Source organism: Carassius auratus, chromosome 4 (assembly GCF_003368295.1).
Source record: "Carassius auratus strain Wakin chromosome 4, ASM336829v1, whole genome shotgun sequence".
NCBI classification, from domain to species: Eukaryota; Metazoa; Chordata; class Actinopteri; order Cypriniformes; family Cyprinidae; genus Carassius; species Carassius auratus.
The window spans coordinates 28640782-28657233 of NC_039246.1; the positions used below are offsets into that span (position 1 = coordinate 28640782).

The 16452-nt window shown below is 37.5% G+C and overlaps 1 protein-coding gene across 1 annotated transcript; it reads left to right on the forward strand.

The window, feature by feature from the left end:
- The first annotated feature begins 250 nt into the window (after positions 1–250).
- LOC113065458 (podocan-like protein 1) lies at positions 251–4315 on the forward strand. Its single transcript, XM_026236705.1, has 4 exons — positions 251–530; positions 791–872; positions 1196–2111; positions 2652–4315. Exons 2-4 carry the CDS (start codon positions 806–808, stop codon positions 3751–3753), a joined length of 2085 nt encoding a protein of 694 aa, XP_026092490.1. The 5' UTR covers positions 251–530; positions 791–805; the 3' UTR covers positions 3754–4315.
- Positions 4316–16452: the final 12137 nt, after the last annotated feature.

A 16452-nucleotide genomic window follows, 5' to 3' on the forward strand; every position in this document is an offset into this window, starting at 1 on the left:
ATGTTGACCCTGGAGCACATCTAACTCAGCAAAATCAGGACGTGCCTGTTTATAAGGTTAAAGGCCACAGACCCTTTAAGAGAAACACTTGTCATTGTGGTGCCAGAGTCGGCACAAGTATTTGTGAAAGTAAAGCAAATAGTGTCAATCCTGAAGTGAATCCTGACCTTTGACCTTTCTATCCACTATGTCTATCCCCATTCCCCTGAATTGATCCGTTAGATTTTTCTGGATCTAGTGTGTGAGTGAGAAAATTCCCATAATGATAAGTGTCTCTGAAGAGAGGTATTACTCAAGAGTGTATCATTCTTCAGAGTGTGTATGTGGAATTTGCATTAGGGAGAAGGAGAGTCTTTAAATGGGTCCATCAGTCCGGATGTGCATCTATTTGTTTGTGTATGTGCATCAGTCTCAGTCGTATGTAGAGACAGTCTATGCAACACAAGAAGCCAGTGTGTCTTCCATAACTGCAAAGTACAAGGACTTAAACATCTGAAGGACGCCACATCCTCACCTTGAACACATTCCAGGTAAGCTGTGCCTGGCGGGCCGATCTCACAAAAAAAAAAAAAAAAAAAAAAAAATCTCTGCATTTAATGGCTTGTAAATGGAAAGTGGTTCAGATGCTTCCTGGCACCTTTTATTGTGGTTGTCAGCCATTTAGAAAATCATGAGTGTTTTATTTCAGTCTCCGGGAGCTTGGTTGATCGCCACAGACTTTTACAGAAGACAAATAAACTTTTAACATTCTGCTTTCAGATTATTTCAAAATTTGCATTCTTATCTTTAGCGATTTTAGCCAAAGATGAAGCCCCTCATGCTGCTGTTTTGGATTTTCGCTGTGCCTGTACACACTTTTGTGCTTCAGCCGAGTAAGTGTTCTTTAAATTCTTTAAATTATTAATTACTTTTGATTAAATTATTGTTTTTACTTAATATTTTAAAGCCTGTCTTTAAACGTTAAGTGCAGAATGTTTCAGATGAAGAAATAAACACAAACTGTTAGATTCATAAGTAAATGCATTTGTATTATGGAGCAAGTGTGGCTTGTCTTTAATGTCCCTAACTCACAGTGCAGTCTTTTAATCATGCAACCTATGCATTAGGTTGGCAAATGTCCTAAAGCGAATGTATCATCAGTTATGAGGGTGATTTTGTGTTCATTAAGTTCACAAAGGTTTATTACCACTTATAGGTGTAAATGTGACAGTCAAGCAGAAGATTTCAGCAGAAGGTGACCTTTGGGCAGAGCAGAGATTTGATCGTTTGATGGTGGCTCTCGACACTGAAGAGGAGAAAAGAAATGAGGAAGAGGTCATAATGCAAGAGGCGGAAGAAGAAACAGACACAGGTGAAGACCATGGTATGAGGAAAACAAAAAGTGTGGGACAATCAAGAGAAACTAATGTAAAAAGCAAAGTAGTAGTAGAAAAAGAGGAGCAGCAAGGACAGAATCTGGGTGAACATGACATGTCAGATGTAATCTTAACCAAACCCATCCTCACTGCACAGAATACCAGCCTTTCACGAGAAATTGTGGGTGAGGAACATCTACCTCCTACTGATAATCAGAATGCATCTTCTCCTACCATGGCCACCGCCTCCCAAGCTGTCCTGAACTTGCATACAAAATCAGTTACTGTACTTTCCTCATTCCCCTTCACTTCACAAGGACCAGCAGCAACTTCTGAAACCTTGCCTAACATAACCACGAAACTTCATATTGTGGATTCAACTGCTGAGGCGACCTTACTAGTAAATGAAAGCAGCACGAATGATGATCTCAGAGTGGAGCTGCATGTGATGAACAGCTCTAAACTCCACCCACTGGAGGACGTGAGTGCTGATGTCACAGCGATGGAAGCAAGGGCAGGACCCACTGCAAAAACCCCTCTTAGTACTTTTATGGCCGAATCAAAAAACACACCTAAAGACAATATGGCACTGAAAGCAAAGGTCCTCAAAGTAAAGGCAAAGAAGGCCAAAGTTATGAAAAAAGCGAAGAAAGTGAAAAAGTTAAAACGAGGGAGAAAATTGAAACCGACAACACCTTCATATTTTCCCTATTTTGAAGATCACTACTGTCCCTCAGAATGTTCCTGCTATGGGAGGTATGCGTCTACTAAACCTTAAACCATGCTTAAAGTTATAGTTCACCCAAAAATGAAAATGCTGTCATTCCAAACCCGTTCGATCTTCAGAACACAATTGAAGATATTTTTTATTAAAACTGAAAACTTTCTGACCCTGCATAGACAGCAAGGCAACTGACACGTTAAAGGCCAGAAAGGTAGCAAGGACATCATTAATAGAATAAAGCTGTTGTCTTTGTTTTTATTGTGTTCAGAGACCACTGATGTCACATGGACTATTTTAACAACACATTTCTGGGCCTTGAACAGTTGTCAGTTGCGTTGCTGTTCATACAGGGACAGAAAGCTCTCAGGTTTTCATAAAAAATATCTTAATTTGTGTTTCAGGAGAAAACAAAGGTCTTAGGGGATTGGAAGGACATGAGGGTGACTAATAATGACAGAATAAAATTTTTTGGGTGAACTATCCCTTTAAGAACTGTCCTGATGCTGCTGAGTATTGCACTGGAAAACGTTCAGTTTACATGCTGTAATTTAACGTGATCTCCTCTTTTCCAGGGTTGTGCAGTGTTCCGACAAACATCTGCACAGAATGCCTTATGGAATTCCTTACAACTCCCGTTACATTCTCTTAATGAACAACCACATCGATAGCATTCAACTCAAGTTGCTCTCCGAGTATGACTCCATGGAGTTCTTGGTGTTAAGCAACAACCATTTATCAGACGAGACCATCGAGGGTTCCTTTGAAGGGATCAAGAGCCTTAAGAGACTATACATAGAGCGGAACCTTCTCCAAAGTATCCCAAATGACCTGCCCGTTACTCTGGAGGAGCTACGGCTGGATGGGAACCAGGTAAATGTGATGTCTGATGCAGCCTTCGGACGCTGCCCAAACCTGCTGATCCTCAGCCTGAGCAACAACAGCCTGGGGAACAAATCATCCACTATCCCTCCAGGAGTTCTGCTACCATTGGCCAAACTTCGGACGCTTACACTTTCCTACAATCAGCTTGCCTCTGTTCCCCTGCAGTTGCCCCTCAGCCTTCGAGAACTCTATCTCAGAGGCAACCGTATTCAACGCCTCCAAGGCGACATGTTCTGGGGTGAGGCGGAGCTACAGGTCCTGGATCTAAGTGCGAATAGACTGACCGATAAAGGTCTTGGTAAGGCAGCACTACTGAATGTCAGTCGCCTTGAGAGTTTAAATCTAGAGGGCAATTTACTGAAGCAGGTTCCTCTCCATCTACCCGGCAGCATAAAGACTCTTAACTTGGAGGGAAACTTCATCTCTAGCATTGGCAAGGATGCTTTTATCTCAATGCCTCAGCTGGAGCACCTGGGCCTAGCAAGAAACAAGATCACTAAAGTGGCCCTTGGCGCTTTCCGGGTTCTTCCACTTCTGCATCAGCTAGACATGAGTCACAACGCCTTACAACAGGTACCAAGGCAGCTCCCGTTATGGCTCCACTCTGCAACATTTTCGCACAACAAGATCCGTGTAATTCCACGTGATGCTTTCTGTTGGGGTCGAGGCAATGAGTCTCCTCTCAGCCGCCTAGTCAGGGTTCACCTGGAATATAACTTAGTAGATTGGGGCCACCTGGACACGTTAGCCTTCCATTGCCTCAGAGGCTTTCAAGTGGTGCATTTTTACTAAACTGAGCCAATTAGGAAACCATGTAAATGGTCAATATATGGGTCAAAGTAGAATTTACAGGTCTCAGCTTGTTTTTTTTTTTTTCAGAAAATTGGTGATCTTTCAGAAGAACGAAAGTCTGAAGTTTGCAGGTAGTGAGGAGGAAACTTCATTGACTGCAAAATAAGACAAATATGTGTCCTGGCCCTGATTTGCAAGCTTTACAAAATAGGATTTTGAAGTACTAAAAGAGCAGTGGTGCTCATGAGGACACAGATTTGAGTCTTAATGTCCCTTTCCCTATACCTTCCTTCCGGTTGATGCTTAACTGATTTTATTAAAAGCCAAAATATTAACTGTTTGAGGCCTGGGTTAATTGACCCCAAGATGTGTTGATGTTTTATAACTGAAAGTCATAGCTCTGAAATGTGACTAGTTGCTAAAAACCAGAGAGAACAGGATTGTTGCTTGGACGAAATCCACAAAAGTTGTTTTGAGATTACATTGTCTTTATCTAATGTTTCATAAGTGTATTTCATCGTTTAAGTGTATTACTTTGGAAATAAAACACCCATTTTCATAACCTGGCAGTCTACTATCTCTTTCTTGAGCCAGTGTTATATCAGCATTGGTTTGTCAAAGTGGTTCATCATGACCTTTCAGCTCATTTCATGCTATAACAGATTTCAGCAAGAAATTCATCATGACAAGTATATAAAATACTGTCAGTATGTTTTTCATTATTCATAGTTTTTCTGAAAATTGCTTGTTATATTTTTCTTGGTAAATGCTTGGTGGCTTTTGCTGCTTGGCTGCGGTTATTCCTGCCAGATTTGAAGCGAAGAAAAGCACATTATTCAGAATTTGGCTGAGGTGAACTTGGCTGTTTTTTTCTATCACACATGGGACTCTTAGCCAGTTACAGCAATTCCAATGTGTGTTTTTTCCACTGCAAACAAACATGTTTGGATGCAAGTTATTGAGTGTCTCCCTGCTCATGTTTATTCAGTCCAGAATTGTGTAAAATACAACCTTGTGAGCGAGTCTTGTGCTTGGTTGTATTCACCACTAGATGGCAGAAGAGTATATTTGAAAAATGCTTCGCCATACATAACTTTACATCATTCTTTTTAAATATTTCTCCTGGTTATTTTAAAATAAATAGCAAAGATAACATGATCTACTGATGAACTATTATGCACAAATCGATTTGTTTATCTTTGGCACTCTGACGTCATTAATAGTTATTTGAAATCTCCCCAATCTTGAATATTTGCTTCTTTGCTTTTTGTCTCAAATGTCTGCTCTTGTTTAATTTCATCTGACCTGTTGAAAGCAGATGCAAATGATGTGCCTGCTCTAGGATATGACCAAATCTGACCGGGTGCTGCCAAAGTCTTGAGGTCTTTACATTCAATTAAGTGAGACTAAGTAAACCATATGAGTGCGTGGAAGCGGAGAGTGAGTCGGGGAATACAATGAAAGAGGGCAGAAGAGGGGGAAGGGGGTGATAAAGTGAGAGAGAAATGAGATGGAAAGAAAGCAAATAGCAGCTTCTTGTGTAGGGTTGGTAAATTCCATCTGTCTAATAATGCAGGAAAGCTACGTGGCACTGGGAGACAGCTGCAGAGAGAGAGAGAGAGAGAGAGAGAGAGAGAGGAGGGGAAGACAGAAAAAAAGAAGGATTTTAGGAAGGTGAAGGACTCTTCCAGAAACTCCCTACAGTCCAGCAGGACCCTGACCCCTGTAATTTATCTTTCTGTCTTATATAATTTTTTTAACTGTTTTTCTTTTGCGTGTTTCATTTCTCTTTCTGAAATGTAAAAGTTTTTTACACTGCACAAATGAGAGGGTGAGTAAGCTGTGACACGTTTGACAAAATGTCCAGCAAGCAAGAAGAAACGAGGCAGAAGTAAAGCTGATAGATATCATTATTTGTCATGATTTCTTCTGTAATAAAAAATTATTAAGAAGCATTTGATACATAAGGAAAGTGCTATAGAAATGATTTAAAAAAAAAATACCTGCAATTTATATTTCAAATAAAATGATCCACATAATTTAAAAAGTAAAAATGTGATGCACAGTCCCATTCCAAAGTCAAAATTTGCATATAATTTAAATATTCATAATTTTCGGAAGGCTATATTGTAATTTTAACAGTTTTACAATATTAGTACACTCCCTTGTACGACTTCCTTTATTTATATATATATTCCTGGCATCATATTATTTCTTAATTAGGAGGCATAGAAACAAATTATTAGGTGAAGGAACAAACAACAAGTCAATTATTGGATGCTGGTCTTGCAGATATTTCATAAAGCAGAGTAGGTCACTGACTGTTGCATTGCCTGAGGTTAACATTTAGTTGCTTGAAGCAGATAGTTGATAAATTAAAGTAAAAGTAAAGGCAATACGGAAAATTGTAAGCAGCAGCGTAACCGCAAAAGCCTGCCTGCTCTTCTAAGGCTAACGCTAACATCTGTGATTCCATTAGGATTCAGTCTAGCCTGTGGCCTTTAATGAACAGAAGGCCTGAACTTAGTTACCAATGAAGAATGTCTGCAAACACAAAGCCAGGAAATGAAACCCCACCCTGAAAAAAAAAGGAAAGGGAATAAATGGATAGAGACAAAGCGTCTACCCAGGTCAATAAACAGAAAGTCAAGTCAACACTGTCTGGAGGACCTGTGTCCTGTGGGTCACATGGAAATGGGGATTCTGGGTAACCTGAATGAGCAAAAACACTTGGTTTGATCACTCTTTCTGTTATTTTGTGGTGGAATGTGCTTCCAACCTCCAATTATCTTTTCTATTTTTCCACACTGACACTTCTGCGAAACTGCAGCACTGTTAATATCTTTGGCCTTTGGATGATAAATTGCTTGGGTTTGTCCTCATTTTAAAGTCGCTTTGGACAAACATATCTTTAATGACAATGTTGGAATCAGATCATGTTTTGCGTTAATTAGCAAGAAAAAAAAGGTCTACTTTCACAGTTAATCTGGAAAAAAACTAGATCGTTAATTTATCCAATGTCATACTTAAAGTGATCTGATCTCTCGAAAACAAAAGAAAACTGTATCATGTTATATAAAATGGCTCACATAATTACACACAATCTCCATATTTCATATAAAAGAACAAATTTGTAGCCTGACCCTCGAGGTTAAAGGGACAGTTGACAAGTGTTCAAAGCTGAGAGACTCTGCTATTACTATAACTGAAGTGAGGTGGCGCTTGAGTCAGTGGAGAGGAGAAGGAGAGCGACAGACAGAAAAGAAGGAGGAGAGAGAAAGGGGGAGGTGGCAACCGAGCAAGAAAGAGTTGAAGACCGAACCATGGGAGCCAGACGGACCTCTATATACCCACACCCACACTTCTATATATGGACATATGTATGCATTTGCATTTACAGCCCCTGATCTCTCTCACCATCACTTTTTCCCTCTGTTCCCTCGATTTCCTTTAACCCTTAATAAGACAAACACTTTGGTGTGGACACAAGGTGTCTGCAAACCTGCAGATGCAGAGTCTCATTTACACACGTGCAGGCTCCACAAGAGTGCTGTTGTGTTTACTATTTTTCAGATGAGCGAATCACATGCTCATCTCACTCCATTATCACATACACAAATGTTTACATATGAATATAAATCCTGGAAAGCTCCATGCAAGCAAATGTGGTCTAGCCACGCCTTCTTTCTTCTGCACAGTGTCTGTGTGTGTAGGATACAGAATCCTGTTTTGGTTCATCTCAGGTTATTTCTACAATTTGAAAAGATTCGCGGACATTCTGAGCATTTAAACAGTGCAATTAAAGATTTTGTTGTTTAGAAAATAAGCAATAGCTGCTGACAGTGTGTAATCACGTACCTTAAAGTTTTATTATATATCCTTAGATAAAGCAAAAGGATATTTTCCAGCCTGAGGAACATTCACAAGGTTAAAGAGCCATACAAAATGCCCTCATTGGGTCATATGACTGCCTGTGTTAAAGCTAAAGGTCAAAGGTCAGTGTGCTAGTTTTACACCAGCCCTGGTTTTATCCCTAAATGTTATCTGGATTACGAGACCCCTGAGCATTCAGGTGTGCTCTTTAGCGTCTTTATAGGAGTTCCACGTCCTGCAGTGTATTTATTAGGATGTTTTTCTAAAAATGCCACTTGAAAGAAGAAAAAAGCAAGAAAACCAAGAAAAGGTTCTTTTCTGTATCAGTCTGAGCTGGAGTTTTTTTTTTTTTTTTTTTTGTCTCACCCCTTTTGTATTTTTCGAGTTTCCCAGTTTCTTGTTTAGATATTCTCCCCTGTCAACACCTTCCAAAGAACTCATACAGAGACTATTTAACATGCACCACATGAGGTTATTAGTGGTGTTTGATAAGGTATAAGCATCATTAAAGCCATTACATTTGACAAATCGAGCACATTCTTAATCTTAAAGGGATAGCTCACCCAAAAGTGAAAATTACCCCATGATTTACTCAAACTCTTCCAGACAAATTCAATTTGAGTTGTATTAAAAAATGTCCTGGTTAATGTCCTGGCTCTTCCAAGCTTTATAATGACAGTGAATGGGGTTTAACATTTTGAAGGCCAAAAACTGCGTTCATCCATCATAAAAAGTACACCACACATTTCTGGGGGGTTTCATAAAAGCCTTCGGAAGTGAAGCAATGCATTTTTGTGTAGCATAAGCTCGGGGGAGAACATGTCAGTTTCTCAAGAACCAGGTTTTATTTAAAGCAGAGGAAAACCAGTTTCCTCATTTGGTTTTTCTACTTTGTGACCTGTGTCTTGTTTTGTTCTCTCCTCTATGCTTCTGTGTTTGTTACCGTGCTCGCCTACATGCTATGCCATCCTCTGGAACACTCTCTCATGAACGTACATACTATATTAAGTGGAAGCTATAGATTACGGGTTTTAAAGTTTTAAAAAAATATATTTTTCCCACAAAATGTACCGATTCACTTCAGAAGGCCTTTATTTACCAAGAGCCAGGGCATTTTTTTATATTAGTCTGATTTTATTCATCTTAAAGTGGAAAGTCAAGTTTGCTGAGGATGGGTTGAGGGTGAGTCATTTTCTTTTTTGGGTGAACTATCCCTTTAAGTATTAAACTTTGACAAATGAGTGTCATGGACCATTAACTATACCTCCAATGATATGGCTTATTGAGGGGCGTTTTTACTTTCAAGTTTTAGCTTGGCAGAGAGTAATTTTTTGACTTTCAATCAAAGAACTAGCAATCACCCAAAACGTGTGCTAACAACCACTCTGAACATTTTAGCAATTGGTTAGCATTATGGTGGCGGGTTTTCAAGGGCAAGCACTAAAAATCGACTTATAAAATAGCCTTGCGTAATTCCTGTTTTTCCTTTCCCCCTCTTCTCTACTCGATTCGCCCCTGACTAGACAAAAAGACTATTGTAGAACACAGTGTTTCCTCCTCGAGCAGACATTACCTAAGCACTCCAAAGCTGTTGCTTGGCCTCCAATTTTTCTGTCATTTCTCCTTCTAATACTCTCTTGTACATGTCAACGGGAATTAGGACGGTAGCTTCATTAGCTGAGGGGGAAATGCTTGTGAAAACACTCTTATGATTTAGGGTTTGCCACCAGGAAGCTGGGTAAGCAGTTCATGACGCAGCTTTTTCTAGGCCTGGAGACGCTCAGTAATGTGATCTCCAGCTGTGACAGACCAGTTGTAAACTTTACTGTGCTGTTTGCTTGCGAGGAGGTTTGACGTGGTAACAAGTATTAATATCTCTCTTTGCAACATTCAGCTTTTCAATATGTGCCGTTCAAAAATGAAGCCAAGAAATCAGAGACTTCATAAACACGGACTCATCAGCGGTGATGAGTTTACAGCACTTTTCTAATGGTGCATCCCAAAGTCTATTGCTGCCACTAATGAAGGTTTCAATAGCTGCATGAGTGTCTGTTTGGGCAAGTATGAGGCCCTCAGAAGATAGCAGGATGTGTTCAAGGAGATAATTGTTGTTTTAATGTGTTTTCTTCATCACATCGAGGCCGCCTGGAGGGCTCTTCAATGATTGTGTGTGTGTGTGTGTGTGTGTGTGTAGACACAGGTTATGCATGGAGACTTTGATATACCATCTGGCATTTAAAGGTGATTTTTTTTTTAGCAAACTCATAATTTTTCACCAAGCCTTCAAACCTCTAAGCATGATCAGTCTTGAATCTTTGACTCACCCTGATGTTTTTTCAACTAATGAACAGTTCTATAGCCTAAGGTGCAGAGTAAAGCACAACGTAAAATAACGCAATATACCATTCAAAAGTTTAGGACTGGAAAAATTGTATTAACATTATTTGAAAGAATCACTTTTTGCTCACCAAAGATGCATTTAGTTGATACATAATACAGTAAAACCGTAATATTGCTTAAGTGCTGCATATTGGAGCTCAATAATAAGCACTGTTTTCACACTGCATGCATATATAAAAAAATAAAAAATATGCATGCAGTGTGAAAACAGTGCTTATTATGGAGCTCCAAGGAAGCCACATCTGTTTACCATTTTCACTCATTAGGATCATATAAACATGCAAACTCATAAAGCTCAAGTTGATCAAGTCATTGGATCTAGTGTCTAGATTAAAGTATAGTGAATTGAAGCTTATGTTAATTATTTACACTAAATGGGTGTTAATATAATACTTAATTTGCCTGTAACATACATTTTTATTTGTTAATCAATATTTTTGTGTTCTCAAATATATAACTTACATGCAATTGCATAATATAAAACTTTTTTTTTTCAGAGAAAATATTGGTTATATCTAATTTTTTTAATGCTAGTACATTTCCACAAAACTTCACTTCACTTCAGCATTGATAAATAAGTCTCTTAAACAGCAAATCAGCATATTAATGAGAATGATTTCTGAAGGATCATGTGACACTGAACCCTGAACTCATGGCTGCTGAAAGTTTACCTTTGCCATCACAGGAATAAATTAAATTTTACAATATATTCAAATAGAAAGGAGTTATTTTATATTGTAAAGTTAAAGGTTTTTCTTTCTTTCTTTCTTTTTTTTTTGCAGCACAGAACAGTCATTCGTTTCAGATGGAGAAATGAACAGAAGCAGATGTGCTGTGTGTCGATATGAGATCAGCCTCGGGAACCAGAGCCAAGCGGAGATGAGAGGAGAGCCAGGAGCGTGTTTAGGTAAGCAGGCAGTCCGTCACATCAGACACGATGCTGGAGTCATGATGGTTAAGCAGGGCAGAGTTCACACACTCATCAGTCGAGTTGTGAGCTACACTGCCAGCATGAATGAGCTGAAACACACACATGTGAGCACATGCTCTCGTATACACGGACTGAACAGAAACAGCAGATCTATGATCCATAGGTCAGCAACTTCAACTTTGCAGCACAGCCAAATATATTGGTGCCCAAAGTGTCAAGAACGCATACAATGCCAAAAAAGTCATTATTGTTGCAGATATATTACTTTATTAGCACTCACGAAGGCTACTTGAGCTGATACTTTAAGTCAGGGATTTGAACAGACCCCTAGAAACATTGCAATCAGTGACTTTTGAATTGTTGTGGTGAGTTTTGCATATAGCAAATGCGACTTCAAAAATGTAAAAATCTGTTATTATTGCAGTTAGGTTTGATCCCTGCTTCTCAGACTCTCTCGGTTTTTCCTCATTCTCTGTGTGAGTGTGGATAACTCATTTCTCTATAAAACGTTTTAGTGGTAGCAGAAAGCAAGCCACAGGCACTTGATCTCAGTTATGAAAATGTGAAGCATTCAGCACAGAATATATGCGAACTGTAAAGCAAACACACACACGTCCAAGAGAAACAAACTGGGCTGCTATTATACTCTCTGGAGGATGATGGGAAATCAGCCCCACTGGGCACAGCGAGAAAGCCACGTGAGAGGATTCACAATGATTTCAAGATTTCATTCATCTCACACAGACTTTTTTACAGTGAAAGCGGACTTATGGGTGACTAATTTTGGTGTGTGTGATATTGACATGAAAATATCTTGATGGATGGTAATAATAATTAGCAGACTCCCAAACCCCTAGCCTTATTATGTACACACATGAAGAGAGTGCAAAAGCCAGTATTCTTAAAGGGACAGTTCACCCGATAATGAAAATTCTGTTATTAATTGCTCACCCTCGTTTAGTTTCAAACCAGTAAGACCTTTGCTCATCTTCAGAACACAAATTATGATATTTTTGATGAAATCCATGAGCTTTCTGACCCTACATAGAGCACAACACAACTGACATGTTTAAGGACTAGATAGTAAAGACATCAGTGGTTCAACAGTAATCTTATTAAGCTATGAGAATACATTTTGTGCGCAAAGAAAACAAAAATAACAACTTTAATCAATTCTGTGAGTACTTAAACTCAGTCTGAATTCAGATAAATAACACTGGTAAGCAATTAATGTTAATAACACGGGTAAGCAGTTGCTCATTTATCAAAATTCATAAGACTGATAAACTAATTTAGAATAAGACAATGTACATTGTTAGTGTTTCCAGTCAAATGTATCAACAAAATCTGTTTATACACTATAAAAGTGGCACAGAAGTATCTAAAGCAGCATTTATATGCATGTACAATCCATTTGCGTAAATAGTTTTTCGAGATTAATGCAGTTTGCAGTTCATTTCAATGTTAGCATGTTGCTAAGCTAACAAGCAGACTCTAATATGCATAGAAATAGTTTAAGCAACATGCATGAGTGAAGCTTGTCGATAGCCACGTGATAGCATAGCCACATTAAAAAAGTCTTTCCACACACATTTAGGGTAAATTAATGTTTTAATTGAATTATTTTATTTAGTACTGGATTAATTGTATGTAGTTTCATTTTATATCGTTGCATGAGTTATAAATAATTATAATCAGCTTTTTCCTCACCTAATCTGTAATTTTGGATTTATGGAACAATGTAGCATAGACTTTTAGACATTAGAAAGATATTTTTGTCTTTTCTAAAATCTGATTTTAGAAAGAAACTGGCACCCATGATGGAGAAAAAGCAGATATGTCTCTTTATATTCTCCTCCTATCAAATGCACAAACACAGAAGGAGATAAAAACAGGAGCAGTGATGGCCAGGCTCCGAGGCCTGACATATACAAAGGAAGTGTTTCGTCTGGCAGTCAGTGTTACTAGGCATTCACAGAGGAAAGCTGAAAGCTCCACATTGCTCCATTCAGAAGAGGGATGAAGAAAGATGGCTGTCCTTCTATTCAGCCCAACTCTCTGTCAGTCATTCAGCTGGCTGACTGTGAGCTTATAAGCACGGTGGGATGGTGGGTGGATAAATACTCTCATGATATTGTTAGGATTTTTTTTTTTTTGTGCAAGTTAGATATTGGAGTAACTTGTGCAACATATTTGCTTGGTAAAACTGCTACTTTAGTTTCTCTGAGCTTCAAAGCGGTTTGTTGCTGTGTGATAAGGCATGTCTTTGAAAGACCAGGGAAGGATAAAAAAAAAAAAAAGATTAATGGTTCAAGATGTCTGGGACAGAGGAGGGGGTTTTGACCGTTTATTCAAACTTTAGACAGAAAGGCTGCGCCAAGGCCTCGATAAAATCAACAGGATCACAGAGGTCTGGGAACAATAAGCCAATGGGAACGAAGAGAGCAGACACAAAGAGAAAAAACACAACAAGCATCACTTTAAAACACAGTATTTGGAGAAACGTAGTTAGAAGAAGGAAATATTTACTTGTGCTTTCTAAAGACGTGATAAAGTTTTTGTCAAGCCAGGAGGAGTATCATGTTTTCTTCTCTTTTTTCGCAATTTTGTGGACTCTAGGCTGAATCTTTCCCCCTCCACTGGCCCTTTCCTGACCAGCCAGACTCTAAATCTCCCCTGAATTTGTACATTCCTCTGGTATTGCCTAATACATTTTCTTGTCAGGGTGTGTGTGCATAGCATCGTAGACTAGAGTGTGTGTATATTGAATGTTGTTCGGGGTATTGGTGTGTTTTTGTTTCATTTGTGTGCGTTTGGGGTGGAAGCATCTGTTTATCTTGTTATCACTGACATTTTTTCGGAGATGCACTGCAGACATTTGGCTCTCAGGGGTTTCTTAAAAACTTCCACCTTTCAGCTGCAGAAGAAAAAAAGCTTGTTTTTCCGGTATTTTACTGATCCAAAAATGCTGATCATTTAAAACTGTGATAATGTTGATACCTGAAAAAAAAATTATTAAGTCCTTAAAACAAGATCAGTTTAATTAAGAAGCAACAGAGAGTAGGATATTTACTAAATATTATCCTAATTAATTCTGACAAGGTAAACCACTCAAAAATGGTCACTATGTAGTTACCTGGATTTTTTTTTTTTATAATAATCGAATCTTATGTTCATCCTTGAAACAATTCATTTTTAAAACACTATGTCAAATTTTAACTTAATATATCACTAATTCATTTTGAAATGTTTTCTTTTTTGCCTTTAAATCAAAAACTATTTTTTCTTTATTTTATTTTATTTTATTTTATTTGCACAATTAATGTTCTTGTCTCACACACAAACAAACCGCAGACATTCCAGGCTGTGCTTGCAAGCTGGACGTGACTGTTAAAGAAATTACATTTTCTTCTACCATCTGTCAAGATTTTTCCATGCAACTTTTCTCATAAGTGCACTCGAATGCAAACTCGCGCCTACGAGTCTGTGTTCCTCAGATAACATAGTTGAGTCTTATTAGTTTAAGTCATTTGATTTTCTCACACTCTCAAAACATTTAGACCAAATTCACCCCTTGTTGGAAAATTTCCTCCAGCATTTCTCTTCAATCCACCTCTGACAAATCAAACAGCTTTTGTAATGTAACGCGAAGTAAAATTGATTTCCAGTTCACTTTAGTTAATCCAGGTGAGCAAGGGGTACTGTATTAATATTACCATAATTAATAAACAAATAAATAAATATTTTTTTAAACCAAAAGTCTATTTATGAAACTAAATATAGATTTCACAAAATTAGGTCATTTAGCATTTATTCACTGAAGCAACATAGTTATACTTTTTAATCCGGCTTTTTTAAATGACTGTATAAAGGGTCTGTAGCTGCCTCTGTCTTGTACGCCGTCTCCTTTAGTTGGGGACTGTTGACTTTATTAGCAGGTTTGTGTGGGGTTCTGCTGGGTTCTTTAGGGGTTTGGCCCGTTTGACGCTCATTTTATGGCTCTTTTGGGCTCTGGTGGTCTTGTGACTGCGTTGCCAGCAGTAAAAGCTGCTTGGTGTCTGATGGAAGCTATAAATCAAAACCAGACTGAACCAGAAAAACTGACACTGGATCAGCCCACTTGAAGGAAAGCAGTCTGACTTTGACTCAACCACCAAACATGCCAGATTTTAAGAAATTAATTGCATGAAATTGTCGTTTAATAACTGAGGATCAAGTTTAGTGGTTAGTTGCATTTGAAATAGCAAGGCAGTCTGTCACATCTTGACCCTTTTAGTACAACACACACTAATCAAGATGCCAAAGAGATTACACACATCCTGGAACACACAATGTTACTTAGGAATTAAAATCCAACTGTACAGAGCTTGGGGAAGTTTTGTGAATAAATGTAAAGCTTTGAATGCTTGTTAAATGGATAGGATAGGCGGAGATATTAAATCTGTAATAATCATGTAAATAATAACAACTTAAATCTGAAAGAACGTGTGTAGACCGGAGGTGAGAGGACATCCTCTGCCGCCCACACTTCCACAGCTGTGTTTTCTCTTAAGACCTTGATTCAGATGTGAGCTCTGTGTGTTCTCTTTGGTGATTGTGGTTGGTGATGCAGGGATTAGATCAGAGCAGCTTTTAATGGCAGCATTCATCAGTTTCACAAAACCAGACCAGTTTAAAAAAATAAATGAATTAACACAATACAATTCGTAACCGTTTGACGTTTTGGTGAATTAGTTACTAATCCCTATGAACTCATTTGTATGTCTTTATACAATCTGTTTACTTCAGTGACTGTTATGTGGGCGGATCAAAATTTTTGTTTGTAAAGATTCGTACATAAAATCGCCAACTTCTAAAACAGTTACAGTTTCCTTTAAGATCTGGTTAAAATACCATCAGTGAACAAAATCTGGTCAGTTACGAATTTATTTTATTTCTCCAATCAATTACTTCAATAACTTTAATATGTTATTTACAAATCAAAATCAAAATCAAAACATATATATTTATACATAATTAAACTTATTAAAGTTATTGTTTTTATATTATTATTATTTGTTTATAATGAACTATTGAAAACAACTATTAAACGTGTGTGCATGAACTACTTTTAATTTTCTCCTTTTAAACAAAAATAAATTAATTAAATAAAGAATTATGACAAATAGTGGCTAAAATATAAGAAAGTAACTTAATTTGATCAATACATAATTCACATAAATTGGTATTATTTTATTAAACTGTTAAACTGTTATTGTTTTTTATCATTTTTTTTCTATTTTATAATGAACTATTAAAAACATAATTAATTGTTTGTGTATGAATTACTTTTTACTTTTTAAACGTATCTTTTGTAATGAATACAATAATTGAATCATTCAATTAAAAATAAATTATATATAACATAAACACAAAATATGTTTATATATGAAATATATTTTTCTATAATATAAATTATATGATTATAAAAAATACATGTAAATACATGTAAAAAA